We start from the raw sequence: 17836 nt of genomic DNA on the forward strand, positions 1-17836 counted from the left end.
AACAAAATGGCTTATGACATCTTTTCGATTGACTTAGAGACTAAAAATTCCAAAAAAAAAACAAAAAAAAAGGTTCAGGGTCTTTGTTTTTTTTCACACATTAACTCAGTAATTTATTATAAACTTTCCCCCTTCCCCCCCCCCCCCCCCCCCCCCCCCCCCCACAAAAAAAAAAAAAGAAATGAGTATTTATGGGATTCGGTCGATGATCTATGTTCACGGGATAAAGCATAAAGTGCTCCGTTTTGCTTCTATTCTTTGATGAGTTTACAATAGAAAATGATTTATTTATAGAGTTTACAGATAATTTGAGTCAAATATAATCCTATTTAAATCTCTTAATTTAGGTAATTCAATTTTATCAAATTCCTTAATACAGGGTAATCTAAATTTTAGCAAAGATAATACAATCCTCATCAAATTCCTAATTTTATAGTAATTCAAATATACTCATTCCTTCAAATTCAAAGTGGAAGATTTTGGAAGCTTGAGCTTCAAAATAAAGTTTTTGTTTTTTTTTAAAAAAAAACGCTTTTTGATTTAAAAACTTACAAACACAATTTCAAACATGTTCTAAGCATACGAACATGAGGACTATGGAGCAACTGTGCTTAGTGCTCTACCAGACAAAATAGAATAAAGATTTACGTGATTCAATATATGATTTTCGGATTCACATACTAAAACCTAAATATGAATGATCGGCTTACAAACAACTGCTAAAATGCTTTTGTTCCTTGATGAGTTTTAACTTTTTGTAAAATTCTTGATTGATTGAGTTGGGTCGGAATTCTCCTTTTCTTTCATAAATTTGAAATCTGAATGGCAAAGAAGTAGTGTCCCTATGATCAATAAAATCTACGGGTCATTGTCACTATATCCTTTACTTTTTTAGTTTAAATGTTTTTGAAGACATTAGTCTAACTGTCAAGTGATTATACTCTATAAGCAAAATGCAATCTTCTGTTGGCCGTACACTTGACCGATGAAAACCAGAGAAAACCATCATATTTGTAAGGCAACTTATTCCAAAAAGTTAAAGTTAATAGTATAGAATATGTTGGGTCATGAACTAGCCTACCATTTAGTGAGCAATCCTTGGGCCCAGCCAAAGGAGGCCCAAGTCCGAGACCTACTCAAGTGATCCGAGACGAGACTCATGTGATCCGAGACGAGACCTGTTCATGTGATCCGAGACCACAAATCCGAGGCAACCCCTAGCCGAGACCAAAAAGTCCGAGAATAACTCAGGACATGTAAGTCTCAGTAAAGGGAATAACTCTGATATCCTAAAAGATTACGAAATTGATCATCTGATCTCAAGTCGCTGAAATCGTGGAAGAACTAACAAATATGATCTTTCATTCAAATGTTTGTTTAGCCGATATCAAGGGATAAGATTCCTTAATAAGTGGGAAATCAAATTCTCTCCAATGGCTATAAATACAAGTCATATGATCAAAGCAAAGGTAATCATAACTCTCATAATTTGAGCTCTGTAATTGTTACTAGTATCCTTTCCCATTCTGACTTAGGCATCGGAGTGCTCACCCCCGGTCACTTCGATTCTTCTTTCTTCTTTGTTGTGCAGTCAAATTGTTCGGCTGTTGGTCCAACTCAAGCTCGGTAGGCGTGCCACATCATCGTCTGGAAAACTGTGCATCAACAGAATAAATTTACGTGAAAAACGAAATTGAATCGATGAAGTGGATTTTGAACTCACGACTTCTAATTAGGAGTGTAAAAAAGATTGAAAAATCGGGACTAGAATTGAAAAACCGGAACGCTCGTTGCCGGTTATCAGTTTTGAGGTTTTTAAATACTCAGTTATAATCGCGACACCGGGTATATATATAATAATAATATATATTTTTAATTTTATATATATTTTTTAATTTAGTATATTTATTATTATTTTTTTACTCTAAGGTTCACAAAAAGCCTAAATCACTTCTATAATTTCAGTATATTTATTAATATTTTTGAATTTTTTTTTTAAAAAAAAAAAATGGGGCACAAAATGGTTAAATTAAGCCCAAAAATGAGGCTCAAGACCTAAAATAAGCCCAAAAATTAGGCCCAATACCTAAAACAACCTAAAATGCAAAAAACTTTAAAAAATCAATTACCTGGTTAGGATAACTCGGTACCAACTGAAACCGGCTGGTTATTGTATAACCGATTAATCGGGTACTCGATTCCAGTTCAAAAATCAAAAACCGGGTACTCCGGTTCCGGTTCCCAGTTTTGGCCAATAACTGGGAACCTGGACCTGATTTTCAACCCTACTTCTAATTCTGATATGGTGTTAAATTACCACTTATGTAAAAAACCTAAACTAATAAAAATAGATAAATTTAAGGGATAAATGCAAATTTGGTCTTTGTGGTTGACCTAAATTACAAATCACTCAATATGATATAAAAAAAAAAAAAAAATTTATAAGTTCATGTAGTTGGCCTAAATTATAAATCACTCCATGTGGTATAAAAAATAATTTATAAGTTCATGTAGTTGGCCTAAATTATAAATCACTCCATGTGGTATAAAAAATAATTTATAGTTCCTCAAGGTATGCCAAAATAACAGTTTACTCATTAAAATCAATTTTCATTAAGTTAATTAACAAAATCTGTCACTTTGCCTTGTCATACCCAATAAAAACGCGACATGTGTTATTATTAATTTCTAACTTTCAAAAATAACAATTAGGATTTTTCACATCATTTTACGCTTGTTAAGAGTACACGCTAGCCATCACTCCACGTCATACTGTTACAGTAACTTAACCTATCCCCAAAAATTTACTCCATGTGTAATCCTCCCTATCTACATCTTCCTTGACCGCTTCACAAAATGCGATCGTCAAATTCTTACAAAATGTTCACAAAACATGGCGAAAAAGATGAAAATGAGAGAGAGTTACACACGGAGTAAAATATTGGAGATATAAGAGATTATGTTAATTTACTGTAACAATATGATGTGACAAAGTAACGAATTATGTTAAGTTACTTAATGGAAATTAATTTTAGAGAGTAAACTGTTATTTTTGGCTACCATGAGGACCTATAAATTATTTTAGGTTAAAGTCCATTTAACCCCTTCAAACTACCACCTCAATGACAATCTACCCTTCAAACTATCAATTGCAACAATTTACCTCCCAAACTACCAAAACAATAGGGGTGTCAATGCGGGCGGTTCTAACCGCTAACCGCTTAACCGTATTAACCGATAACCGCTTAACCGCTAACCACCTTTTTATATAATATATTTTTATAATTATAATTATAATAATATTTATACATATAACATAATAACTTGATTATTAAATTACAACTTTTTTTTATATAATTAAATCACAATTTGAGTATTAATATATTATCACTATAATTTATATGATTATATCACATGATCAATTGATTATTAAATCATTTGATTGCATAATAACAAATTATACATATATAATATGATATAACTCATAAGTATACCAATTCATACTAATACAACAATTAAGTATTTAGAGACTTAGTTCCAATGTATGTTATAAACTTATAAGTCTATATATGTTATAAATTATAATTATACAAATATGCATATGAATAATATAAATGTATAAGATCAATACTTAATCATATGATTCAATGAAAACTCAAATACTTTATTCAAGTTAATCATATTTTTAATGTACAATGATAATGTGATTCGTATAATATCAAATGAAGTAATTGACATTGGATTAAATAATGTGTTACTTATAAACACAATTGAAGTATTAATGTATTATCATTCTAATTTTAGTAATATTATCACTATAATTGATATGATTATATCACATGATGAATTGATCATTAAATCATATGATTATATAATAACAAATAATACATATAATCATATATATCATATGTTTTATTTGAACTTATTTTATATGTTGCGTTGAACTTTTTTTATATGTTGTGACAGTTGTGTTGAACTTTTTTTTATATGCTTTTTTTTTTGTTTTTTTTTTATGTGTTGTGTGTGTGTGAGTTTTTTTTTTGTTAAAAAAAAAAAGTTAACCAGTTATGATCAAGTACAAGTAAATGTAAATTTGAGGTCAAATATTTTTGATTTTTCAATATTGACTCTTTTTATAGCAATTGGGCCAAAGAAGACACTAAAAATACAAAAAACAAATGAGGGTAAAAAATGATAGGGGTGAAATTTAAAACCGCCTAACTGCAACCACTAATCGCTAACTGCTATAATCGTTAACCGCTAACTGCCTAACCGCTTTGAAAGCGGTTAGTAAAAACCGCTAACCGCCTAGACGGTTGCAGTTAGCGGTTAGTGGGTTTTGGAAATCCGCTAACCGCTTTTTTTAAAAAAAATAATATATATTTATATTATATATACATATAATTCATATAATAAATAACAATAAGTTGTGAGTTTATGAACTTTTTTTGGTTGATTGAAATGGGGCTCAAGCTTCAAGTTCAACCATGTTGGTTTTTTTGATTGCTTGTGAGTTTATGAACTTGTTTGTGTTTTATTTTATTTCTGTGTGAGTTTATGTATAAGACTACAAGTGAAGTGATGATTTTATTGTAATTTTATTTGTATATTATATGATGTGTAGATTTGTAGAAGGTGACCAATAAGATTTTGGTATATAGCAATTTTTAATGCTAAAATGGCCATGAAAAGGGGGGGGAGGCGGGGGGGGGGGGGGGGGGGGGAACTTTTAAAATGAGCAAAAAAAATGTTTAAAGTAGCCAAAAACCGGTCCAAAACCAGCCCAAAATCGGTCTAAAAAAAAAACTCCAAAAAAATGCCCAAAAAAGCGGTTAGAAAAACACGGTTATCCCAAAGCGGTTAACTGCTAACCGGGCGGTTAACCGCCTAGGCGGTTAGCGGAGGTGGTTAGTAAAAATTACTAACCGCCTGGGCGGTTGCGGTTAGCGGTTTTAGCCACTAACCGCTAACCGCAACCGCTATTTCACCCCTAAAAAATGATACATTAATAAAAAAGCCTACAAACGCCCAAAAAAAACCCAAAAAGCCCAAAAAAAAAAGCCCAATTTTAAAAAAGCGGTTAGCGGACGATTACTTATTTCATTAACCGCTAACCGGCGGTTAGCGGTTGCAGTTAGTAAAATCTATTAACTGCTAAGGCGGTTACGGTTAGCAGTTATTGTCAATAACCGCTAACCGTAACCATATTGACACCCCTACAAAACAATGACAATGTACCCCAAATTTTAAAAAAATGATGAAATTACCTTTACTAAAAAAAAAAAAAAAAACTAAATTTTAATTCTTTTTTCAAATTTTAAGGGTATTTTTAGTCTTATTGAAAATTCTATTGGGGTAATTTCATCATTTTGCTAGCATTAGGGGGTACATTGTCATTGTATTGGTAGTTTGGAGGGTAAATTGTCGTAATTGATAGTTTGTGGGGTAGATCGTCATTGGAGTGGTAGTTTGAGGGGATTAAGTGGACTTTACCCATTATTTTATTATACCACTGAAAGTAATTTGTAATTTAGGCTAACTACAAGGACTTATAAATTATTTGTTATACCACAAGGAGTGATTTGTAATTTAAGCCAATCACATAGACCAAATTTTACATTTATCCCTAAATTTAACCACTTTATCATTCAATCATTCATCACGTGCCCTGTATTCACTATTCAACTATAATTCTTTGTGGGTATTTGCAGTTTGATGAATCTGTCGGATAGGTTACCATCTAACTTTCTTATTCAAAATGATAGGTTACCACCTGACTTTCTTATTCAGAACGACAAACCTGATGTTTCAATCTATTTATGGGTGGCATGCACTTGGAACGGTATTGAAAGAGTGTCGGTTTGAAGCTATGGCACCAGAAAATGGTCTAAGAAATTTGTTCCTCCAACGCAGTGGCTTTCTTTGGTCAATGTGGTTGTTGCAGGCTCTTCTTCTTCTTCTATTCCTTTTCTCTGGCAAAGCTGCCTCGCAGACTGCTGTCACCAAGCTACCTGGTTTTGATGGTGATCTTCCCTTCAGTCTTGAAACAGGGTAATGAATTAAGCTTCTTCTTCTACTTGTTTCTTTTTGTTTTGGGTCAAATTGTATTGATTTGGTTGGATCAGATATGTGGGTGTAGGTGAGTCGAACGAGTCGCAGCTCTTTTACTATTTCGTAGAATCTCAGAGGAACCCTTCCCAAGACCCCCTTATGCTATGGCTTACGGGAGGCCCTGGCTGCTCTGTTCTCTCTGCCTTCCTTTTTGAAAGCGGTAGGTACCCTTTATTTTCTCATTCCTCTGCTACTTTTTTTTATCTTTATTTCTTATTTATTATTACTATTAGGGAAAAATGCAATTTACCTCCCTGAAGTTTCAGGGGTTTTTCAATTTTAACCCCAAAGTTCAAAAATTGGCAATCTACCCCCATGAAGTTTCAAAAATTGGCAATTTAAACCTTCCGTTTAATTTTTCCGTCAAAATGGACGGAAATCTATAAAATTACATCACTGCCCTCAGGCTTTTTTAAAAAAATTTCCGTCCAATTTAACGGAAAAATTAAACGGGAGGTTTAAATTGCCAATTTTTGAAACTTCAGGGGGGTAGATTGCCAATTTTTAAACTTTGAGGTTAAAATTGAAAAACTCCTGAAACTTCAAGGGGTAAACTGCATTTTCCCCTTACTATTATTAGGGTTAAATACTAAATACCCATTGTGGTTTCGTTTCTTTATTTTTTTTTTCCCCATAAGATTTAATTTTTATCACAGGAGGTCATTGTGGTTTTGATAATAGACAAAATTAGTCATTCTGTCAGTTCACTGTTAGTTGATTTAATGAAAGTCCACGTGAACCAATCAAATGTTAACACGTAGTACCTACTTAATTTTTTTTTTTTTAATTTTTAAATTAATTTTTTAAAAAAACGAAAACAAATAAAAAAAAGGAAAAAAAAAATTGGGGGTGGCCGAAACCACCCCCAGTGGGTATTTGGGGGGGAGGGGGGGGGGGGGGGGGGCGGGGTGGCCACCCCCATGGAGCCTAGGGGGTGGCCGAAACCACCCCCAATGGTGGTTGGGGTGGTTTGCCTAAACCACCCCCAGTATTCGACCACCCGCTTGGGCACCAAGGGGGTGGCTCGGCCACCCTCTTGGAGCCAAGGGGGTGGCCGAAAACACCCCCAATCACCATTGGGGGCGGTTTCGGCCACCCCTAGGCTCCATGGGAGTGGCCCCCAGTCCTCACTGGGGGTGGTTTCGGCTACCCCCTTGGGCACCAGCCACCCCCAAATTTTTTTTTTTAATTAAAAAAAAAAAATTAAATAGGTGCCACGTGTCAACATTTGATTGGTTCACGTGGATTTTTGTTAAGTCAACTAACAGTCAACTGACATGATGACTAATTTGGTTTATTATCAAAACCACATGGACCTGCTATAATAAAAATCAAACTCTAGAGGAAAAAAAATAAAGAAACGAAACCCCAATGGGGTATTTAGTATTTAACCTTTATTATTATTATTATTTTAACAAACAAATTATCTTTATTGATATAAAATCAATTTGGAGCAATATGCTCCATCATATAATGTCAAAGATACATGTTGAAAACTCTACGATCCTAACACTATCTATGACATACCCAATAACCTCTTAGACTGTTACAAAACAACACCTTATAAATGTCATCATTGCAGTTAGTATAGATTTATAGCATAAATTGACGAATCACGTTACTATGGATGTTTCTTTCATCAATGACAATTCTTTTATAAACTTGATAATTCATTCATCATCCGTCAATAATTTGCTCCCAGAAAAGAACCAAAAGAAAACAAAAGACCTACCAAAAACCATTTCATTATTCTTAAGCAAAACCTAAGAAAACAACAAATCCAAGACCTGCTACAGTTAGACCAACAACAAACTTATCTTATTCAGAAACAAAAATGAAAATGCAAAATAAAAAAATAAAAACGGCTAGAAAGAAGGGGTGGTCGGCAATCACGATAAACGGTAGCGTGGATAGACGAAACTAATGGAAAAATCCATATCTAATTCTGAATAAAATAGATCTAGAAATCTCATCATATTCAATGGGATGGTGGTGCGCAGAACGTGATAGGCCATTAAAGAGTCTGGACGGTGAATCTAAGGAAAGAAAAGAGGGGAAGAGAAAGGAAAAGGAGGGGGAGGAGGAGGATAAAAATACCCAAAACCGTTATTAGCACATTGATGATGACAGGATTTTATTTTATATTTTTTTAAGAAGGTATTCTTAAATCTTAATACTCATGTTTTATTAGGAATTAAAGAATTGATAAACACTCTCATATATATTCAACAGGTTGAGAGTGTAGTATTTGATACTAGAGGTGTTCATGCAGTTTTTATTAACCGCTTTGTAACCGCTAACTGCTTTAACCGCTAACCGCTTAGGCGTTAATTGCTTTTAAAATCGGTTAGTAAAAACCGCTAAGTTAGCGGTTAGTGAGTTTTTGAAAACCGGTAACCGCTTTTTTTTTATATATATATATATATATATATATATATATATATATATTGTTATTATGGTGTATTGAATATGTTTATGTTTGTATTCCATGTTTGAGATATCTACCTAAGGCTTTTTAACAATTGTGTTTTCCTTGATTTTCATATTTGTATTACTTTGGGTTAGGAATTTGATTATCCTGATGCTTTTCATATAACTATGTTATTTTTTTTATTATTATTATTATTATTATTATTATTATTTTATATACCGATAGCATTTGGGTTTTTTTAGTTACCCATTACATTTTTTTTAATATGGGCTCATTTTGGAGCAAGCCCAATGTGGTTTATTACAACTTATATGCTTGTTAAATAGTACATATTTTGATACCAAAAAGGCACATAAGAGGCCAAAAAGGGCAAAATAAGCCCAAAACTAAAAATTGGACCAAAAGGCCAAAAAAAAAAAAAAAAAAAAAAAGTGGAAAAAAACATTTAAAGTAAGCACAAAGAAGCCTAATTCTCAAATTCAGCCCAAAAAGCTCAAAAAAAGCGGTTAGCCGGATGCGCTAACTGGGCCGGTTAATTGCCTAGTGGTTAGTAAAATGTACTAACCACTTAAGCGGTTGTGGTTAGCGGTTTTAGCCACTAATCGCTAACCGCAACCGCATGATCACCCCTATAAAATACAAGTAATATTACTACCTATCATACCCTCATATCTCTATCACTTAGTTAGGTTAATATGATAATGTTTATCATTTTTTTTAAAAAAAAAAAATTCGATAGGCACGCCCACATCGGTCTAATTAACTAATATTAAAATAAAATGTAATATATAGCATTACTCATGAAATTAAATATATTGAGCCAAAAAAAAAAATTAAATATATGGAGGCGAAAAAAAAAAAAAAAAAAACGAGGAGACTGCCATCCATTATCTAGTGACGATGTACATTTGGCAAGTACCATTGCGGAGAAAATGGGGCAATGAGCTTTACCACTTTACCATTAATTAAAAAAATAATTATTCGTAGAAGAGAGTAAAAAATAAAAGGCCAAAGAAGCTATGATGGTAAATAGTAATACAAGGTTATATGCTCACTCCAGGCCCAGCAGTTTCTTGGGCTCAGGTCTTGCAACCTCTTTTGGCTGAAGGGTTGGGCTAGAGCCTAAAGTAGTACTAAAGCCCAATGGTTAGAAATGGAGTTGACAATTTTTGATACATCCGTGGCTTGATACGAAACTAATGGGTTAAAATTGATGAGTTTGCCCCATTTAGTTAGATGAGTTGGGTTAAAGTTGACCTATATAATGTTATACCCATGCCTCGAATCTCGAAACAACCCGAACTCGACATGCAAATTAGCGGGTTATGGTTGAGGGATCTGACCTGTTTAATTAAATTGGTTGGATTAGGGTAAAAATATATAATCTTGTACCTATGTCTTGACATGACCTAAATACAACACGTAAAAACGAATTACAACCCATAGTTACTTTCCATGATGTAGTTTTCTATTTGAAAATCAATTGGAAGCCAACAATTTCATTCAAACCTATTGATCAAAAGGATTACCTAAGGCAATTACTTAAATTGATTTCCTAAGGTGATTTTGACCCTGATAACTTTCCAAAATTTTGCAGGTCCATTGGCTATCACTTATGTAGATTACAACGGCAGCTTACCATCCCTCCATTACAACCCATATACCTGGACACTGGTGAGAAATCTCATGCCATGGCTATGCTCTTCATGTCAATTTCTATGGTTGCTTAGGTGGAAATAATTCATTTTTGCAGGGCCTCAACATTTTGTATGTAGATGCACCAGTGGGCACTGGATTCTCTTACTCAACAACCCAAGAAGGCTACTATATGGATGACCTTGAATCTGCATCACAGATTTATCAGTTTCTCAAAAAGGTATGTGACAATCAGCATAGAAAATGTGGAAAAAAACACAAGTAGAAAATGAGCCTACTGGGTGTTAATGATGACAGTATTCATGAAAATGGGATAGAAAAAGGCTGGAAGATAAGAGAGAGAGAGAGAGAGAGAGAGAGAGAGAGGTGTTTCCACTTTCTCTTCATTAATTTTGTTTGCATTTTGATTGAATTGCAGTGGTTGATACAACACCCTCAGTATTTGGAGAATATACTCTACATTGGTGGTGATTCATATTCAGGCATACCTATTCCTATTATCGCTCAAGAGATATTTAATGGTAAAGAGTATTCTTCATACTTATTAAAAAAGATGAAGCTTTTGTTTCAAACTGAAATATTAAGCTTTGTTTTGAATAATGCAGGTAACTTAGATGCACCAGAGCCTTATTTGAATCTTAAGGTATAATTTCCTATTCAAGAACTCCAACTCAATAATGTCTTATGATCGGTGTTGGGTGGTCTTGAGTTTCTCTCAATTTCAAAAGCTAGCTTAAGAGATGAAGCTTTCCCTCAACACTTATAAAACACATCGGGCCCTGGGTCGAAGTAGAGACAATCTGTTTTTTCTGTGTACTGTTGGGCCGAGACTTATTGGTTGAAACTGGGCTCTGATTCTAGTGTTGGATGGTCTTGGGCCTCTCTCAACCCCAAAAGCTAGGTCAAGAGATTAAGTTTTTCACCTCACTTATAAAGTAACAATCAGCCCATTCCACAACCGATGTGGGATAACCCCGACAATCTACTTAAAAAACTGTGATCTTTCAACTCTCTGCTTAAAAAACTATGATCTTTCAACGCTCTGTTTTATGTTTTCTTAAGAAGGTTCTTTAAACATGACTTTTGAAGAAACTCGTAATGAAAAGGAAATTAAATAGAAAAGCGAAAAAAAGAGAGAAAAACAAAGACATTTTGCTCAAATCCATCAAACCTTATTACATTCCATCCTTGAAGGTAATTATATATACATATTATATATTCTAACATTAATCCTCATTCAAGTTACCAGGGATATGTGCTTGGGAACCCAAAGACAGATTCATTTATTGATGAGAATTCAAGAATCCCATTTGCCCACCGGTTGACACTTATATCAGACGAACTCTATGAGGTAACATCTCTCATCTTGTACATCCTTATAAGCTACCATATATATACATCTTCTTTTAGCTTGAATGAAATCGCTTTAAATCAAACAATCTTTTTTTGTGCTTTTGTAGTCCGCCAAAGAAAGCTGCAATGGAAATTTTGTGAATGTAGATGAGAGCAATGTACAATGTGTCTCAGATATTCAAGCCATTGATGAGGTCAAATGCCCTACCACTTCAAGGGGCTTTAGAATATTTAACCCTATTAAGAAATATAAGAATCAAGACCATTTTGAACCTTTTAATAATACATGCAGCTGCTGCTTCAAATAAACCTCAAGCAAGTTTTGGAGCCTAGTTGTCAGAATGAATCTCCAAGATCAATTAAAGAACACCTGAAGAGAAGATATCTTGAAGAGAACTCTGAAGAGAGTGATCTCCTTTCTCAAACAAATCCTGCACATTGGTGTCGGGTAAAAAATCTCTCTTCACATTGTTTTAATAAGATTGCATGATTTCACACATAAAAAAGTAATTAATTAACCAAGTATTAATGCACTTCCTTGTTCCTTTCAGGTATATGATTATGTGCTCTTGGGCATATGGGCTAATGATAAGAGTGTGCGAGAAGCCCTTAATGTTAGAAACGTATGTATTATATACAAATTTTGCCCAAAAAAAAAAAAAAAATTTTGAAGTAATTAAAGAAAGTAATGATTCTGAATTAATAAACAGGGAACAACTGGTGTTTGGAAATGGTGCAATAGGACCTTAGCTTACACAAAGACTGTCCCTAGTAGTGTTGAGTATCATCGGAATCTTAGTGACACAAACCTTCGAGCTCTTGTATACAGGTGATTTCTTGTAACTCCCTTTCCAATTTTTTTTTTTTTTTTTTTTTTTTTTTCAAATTTGGTTTGGGTTGACTTATATAGTTTTATACCCATATTTTGACGAGACCCGAAAACCCGACACGAACCCAACATGACGAAAATAGTGGATTATTGTGAAGGGGTTTAATTCATTTAATTAAATTAGTCATGTTAGGGTTGACCTAAACACTAACGGCCACTCCTACTATATATTTATGATATTTTTCTCACATATCAAAAGATGATTTTTGTTCTAATAATCACTGTTGTGCAGTGGGGATCATGACATGTCTATTCCCCATATTGGTACGCAAAATTGGATCCGTTTTCTAAATTTGACTATTTCTGACGTTTGGCGAGCATGGTATGTGGATGGTCAAGTTGCTGGGTAAGTTTCGCTCTTTTGATTTCTTGCAAATTATTCTTTTTGAGATATGTTATATGTATATTTTTGTCCATTTTTCATACATCGTTTTTTCAAATTAATCATTAGATCTGTGAGTTCTACATATCCAATAATTAATTTAAAAGAATACGAAAAATTGACCAGAAATGTATATTTATATATGTTGCTGCAGATACACCGAGAAGTTTTCAAATGGTGATTATACTCTGATATATGCAACTGTAAAGGTAATCAAGATTCATTTCATTAATTATTATCCCAAATTATCTTTATAAGAAAATATTAAACCATATTTATGAATGAATTCAATTGTGCATCACAGGGTGCGGGTCATGTTGCTCCAGAATACAAGGCTAAGGAGTGCTCTGCCATGCTAGATAGGTGGCTTGCTTATTACCCTTTGTAAACCACAATTGCCACTTGAGTTGTGTTCAAAGTTGTAACATGGTATTTTCGAGTTTAATTTTTCAGTATTATTTTGCATTTCAATTAGGACAAAACACAACCTCGGTTAGTTTTGTTATTGGTTTGGAACTGAAGCATTGGAACCAATTTTGTTTTCTTGGTCCTTGAAAATTCTATTGTTGATTTGTAGGAGAAACCAAATTAACCTTGAGATTGGCTCGGGATAAAATAATAATAATAATAATAGTAATAATAATAATAATAACTTCAAGCACCAAAACCCAACTCACAAAAATAAATCAAGCACCCATAAGTAAAACATTAAAAAATTTATGTGGAAAACCCTTCAATGTGAAGTGAAAAACCACATGCCGTAGACCAGTTAAAACTTTAAACATGTTTTTTTATAGCAATTTGTAAAGGTTACCAGCAAATTAAGCACACAAACTTTCTTGAATTACAACATCGATCAATTCATCACCTTAAGGTGGTTTTCAACAAGAACAATGAATAAAGATTCTATCAAGTGGGTATCGATAATCAAGCAACTAGATAGGAATTCCAATGATCGGCACTATACTAGTCAGTACAAAGCTCTCATCTTTAGAAACATCATACTCAAATTTTAGCAAAATCAGACCAAGAATGACCTCTTAATCTCTTATGAAATGATCGTGTGAATTTTCTTACTCTCTCCTCCACATCAGCGTCACTTTTTCTGACTTACAAAAGCCATACCTCTCTTTAATTTTTTAAGGGAAATGCTACAATGCAATAACATTCCCATATTTAGCCCATCAAAAGAAGCTGATGTGGCAAGCATCTTTCAATATTTTACTATTAAAAATCTTTAAACTTTTAAATCAAAATTAAAACAATAAAAAACCAAAAAACACCTTAAAAAAGAAGTTGGGCCACCCACTACTGGTTAGGGGTGGCTTCGGTCACCCCAAACCGCCGGTCTGGGGTGGTCGAAGCCACCCCTAAGGACCACCACCAATGGCCAATTTTTTTTTTTTTTTTTTTTTTTTTTTTTTTTTTATTTAGCCCTTGGGGGTGGCTTCGACCACCCCCAAGGGGTGGTTGGGGGTAGCCGATCCGCCCCCAAAGGCCATGGGGGCGGCCGAAGCCACCCCCAACCGCCCATTGGGGTGGCCGAAGCCACCTCCATGGCCCTTGGGGGTGGCCGATCGACCCCCAAGGGCCATGGGAGTGGCCGAAGCCACCCCCGAACCGCCCATTGGGGGTGGCTTCGGCCACCCCCATGGCCTTTGGCCTCCTCCAAGGTCTAAATAAAAAAAAATAAAAAAAAATAAAAATTTGGCCATTGGGGGTAGCCGGACCACTCCCAAGGGCCTAGAGGTGGCCGATGCCACCCCTAACCAGAATTGGGGTAGGGGGCTGGCCACCCCTTGCAGCTTCTTTTTTTTTAAGTTTTTTTTTTTTTTTTGTTTTTTATTGTTTTAATTTTGATTTAAAAATTATAAGAATTTTAATAATAAAATATTGAAAGATGCTTGCCACATCAGCTTTGATGGGCAAAATATGGGAATATTATTGCATTGTAGCATTTTCCATTTTTTAACTAAAGATATAAACCCTCCACTCCAGCTCATACTCCCCTTTATTTTAAGGGTTAAATACTCCAAAACCCCCTGGGGTTTCCCAACTTTATTTTTTCTCTCCTGGGGTTTCATTTTTATCACAGGAGATCCCTGTGGTTTTGATAAGTGACCAAATTAGTCCATCCGTTAGTTGACCGTTAGTTGACCGTTAGGACTGACACGTGGACCAATCAGACGTCGACACGTGGCATATATTTAATTTTTTTTATTTTTTTAATTAAAAATATATATATTAAAAAAAAAAAGAAAAAAAAAAAGAGAAAAAACGGAAAAAAAAAAAAAAAAAAAAAAAAAAAAAAAAAAAAACTGGGGGTGGCCGAGCCACCCCCTTGGCAATTTGGGGGTCTGGGGGTGGCCGAGCCACCCCCTTGGCAATTTGGGGGTGGCTCGGCCACCCGCTTTGGCCATGGGGGTGGCCTGGCCACCCCCATCTGGCCGCCGAGCCACCCCCTGGGCACCAGGGGGTGGCTTGGCCACCCCCTTCGGCCCCAAGGGGGTGGCCGAAACCACCCCCAGTATCCACTAGGGGTGGCTCGGCCACCCCCAAGGCTCCATGGGGGTGGCCGAGCCACCCCTAGTGGATACTGGGGGTGGTTTCGGCCACCCCCTTGGGGCCGAAGGGGGTGGCCGAGCCACCCCCAAATTGCCAAGGGGGTGGCTCGGCCACCCCCAGTTTTTTTCCCTTTTTTTTTTTTTTTTTTTTTTTTAATATATATTTTTTTAATTTAAAAAATATATTTTTTTAATTTAAAAAAAATATATTTTTTTTAATTAAAATAAATATATGTTACGTGTCGACGTCTGATTGGTCCACGTGTCAGTCCTAACGGTCAACTAACGGATGGACTAATTTGGTCACTTATCAAAACCACAGGGACCTCCTGTGATAAAAATGAAACCTCAGGGGAGAAAAAATAAAGTTGTGAAACCCTAAAGGGGTATGGAGTATTTTAACCCTTATTTTAATATAGGTTGGTTCCCACACATAGGAGGGATCACCCGACAAATATCTCCCTCCCGACTATATGAGTCTTGCACCAAGCCTGCTTTTATTCCATAAGCTTCAAGTTTTACTATTGCCAATGATTCTTCTATCATACCTAGCCTATTCTCATCGGTGTAAATTTTCTCGATTTGTAACAACTTCATCTTCAATGCATCACAAATCATATATATATATATATATATATCAACAAACTTTTTATATTCAATTCTTTAATCTAAATGTAGGAAAAACTCTTAACAAGTCCCCGCAACACTCCTTTAGTGTTCCCTAAACCAAAGGAAACCCAACCAAACCTAGTGTACCGTGTACGTAACACACTAGTACTTTTGCTTCTCTTACCACTATTTTTATTAATAAAAAAACTTTCTCTTTCTTCTACCATTTATTTTAAATAATATTTAAATGATGTAAAAAAATAATAAGGAAAACTACAGTAAAATTCATTTGAATACAAAAGTAAAAAGTAGCTTGAAGAACACTTTAATGGATAATTGTTTACTTTTGGGAAAACAATGAGGGGAGAGTTCAAAGAAAAAAGGGTTCAAGCTAATTCTATCAGAAAGTTGGTGCATCCTCCTTTCAAGTCAACTAGAAGCCACCAAGAGAGCATTCTTGGCTATATGAAAAGGCAGCAACCGTCTCTAAGAGGTAGCTCAATCGGTTGGGACCACGCCTAATGACGCGGAGGTTACTAGTTCAATCTTCATCCCTCCTCTTGTGCGCACATGTAAAAAAAAAAAAAAAAAAACTAGCAACCAGCTTTAAAACCTGTTTGGAATTGCGTTTGAAAAATATATCTTTTAAGTTGAAAAGAGCTTTTTGACAAATACTTCATTTTTAAGCTTTTATTAAAAGTGCGTTGTGACAATTTTTAGGTTTTTTAAACATTTAAAAACGCTTTTAAACCTTTTTTTTTACCAAATAAGTAATTTTTTCTTCAAACGAACTTTTTAAATGTTAAAAGCACTTTTAAACCACTCACTCAAACATGCCCTCAATATAGTTCCCACATCGTTTACATAAAAAATAATAATAATAATAAAAATAATAAAAAGATATATATGTTCAAATTATATGCCTTTGGAAAACAGCCATGCACAAAGCTCTATTGAGTTGGCCTGCCAAATACAAAGCACATATATAGGAAGTTGGTAATGACCTACCTGCCCCTCTTGCTATCTTTAGACAAGGGGCATAATTCATTGAACCTCTTATAGCCATTTTAAGTAACCTAACATAAAGAAATTACTAAAACAAAGGCTGCTTTATCATCTCACCAAAACCCTTACACAATCTAATCATATAAAATTATATATATTAAACTTGTCAGACTGGATTAGCTTATATTTATACCTACTAATTAGTTTCCTCAAATTAAAACGCCACGATTCTTTTTTGGTGCCATTGTTGTTGCACCACCTATCCTCAAAGTCCTTTTAAGTTAAACAACCTTCAAAATCTTCAAGCAATTAACATCTAAAAAAGAAGGCATAGATACTCCTGTGCTTCCTAAACAATTCTCTCCACTGCTGTCACTCAACTAACACATATATATTATGTGCCATGTGCCCTCATAATCGTGGTGTTTGTTGCATACATTTTTTGGCCGTCCAAAAAGCTCTATCTGCCAACCTGCCCCTTTTTTGATTTGTCAATAATTAACACATGCACAATATTATTATCACCTTAAATTGTTTACAATTTTTATTTTTATCTACCAAAGGTGATGATGTGGGTTTTAAACGTCCCACAATTGGGGTTGGGATTTCGGAAAGTAATATTACAAGTAAGACTTTTATTCTTGGCCCTTTTAGGGCATGTTTGGGTGTACGTTTGAGAGGCCTAAAAGTAAGTTTAACACTCAAAGAGTCCGTTTAAAAAAAAGAAGTACTCGTTTGGTAAAAAAAAATTGAAGGATTCAAAAAGCCTAAAAATGACTAAAATGGCAAGGCTTAAAAATGAAGTTTTTGCAAAAAAAAAAACATTTTTTTAACTT

The 17836-nt window shown here is 34.6% G+C and overlaps 1 protein-coding gene across 1 annotated transcript; it reads left to right on the forward strand.

Moving 5' to 3' along the window:
- Positions 1-5770: 5770 nt before the first annotated feature.
- On the forward strand, positions 5771-13368 carry LOC132190116 (serine carboxypeptidase-like 2). Its single transcript, XM_059605007.2, has 14 exons — positions 5771-6051; positions 6126-6271; positions 10140-10216; positions 10296-10418; positions 10617-10719; positions 10804-10841; positions 11448-11549; positions 11659-11745; positions 11844-11999; positions 12103-12174; positions 12262-12380; positions 12673-12786; positions 12977-13031; positions 13127-13368. The coding sequence occupies exons 1-14, from the start codon at positions 5804-5806 to the stop codon at positions 13208-13210; spliced, it is 1524 nt and encodes a 507-aa protein (XP_059460990.2). The 5' UTR covers positions 5771-5803; the 3' UTR covers positions 13211-13368.
- Positions 13369-17836: the final 4468 nt, after the last annotated feature.

This window comes from Corylus avellana, chromosome 9 (genome assembly GCF_965113065.1).
Source record: "Corylus avellana chromosome 9, dhCorAvel1.hap1.2, whole genome shotgun sequence".
Taxonomy (NCBI): Eukaryota; Viridiplantae; Streptophyta; class Magnoliopsida; order Fagales; family Betulaceae; genus Corylus; species Corylus avellana.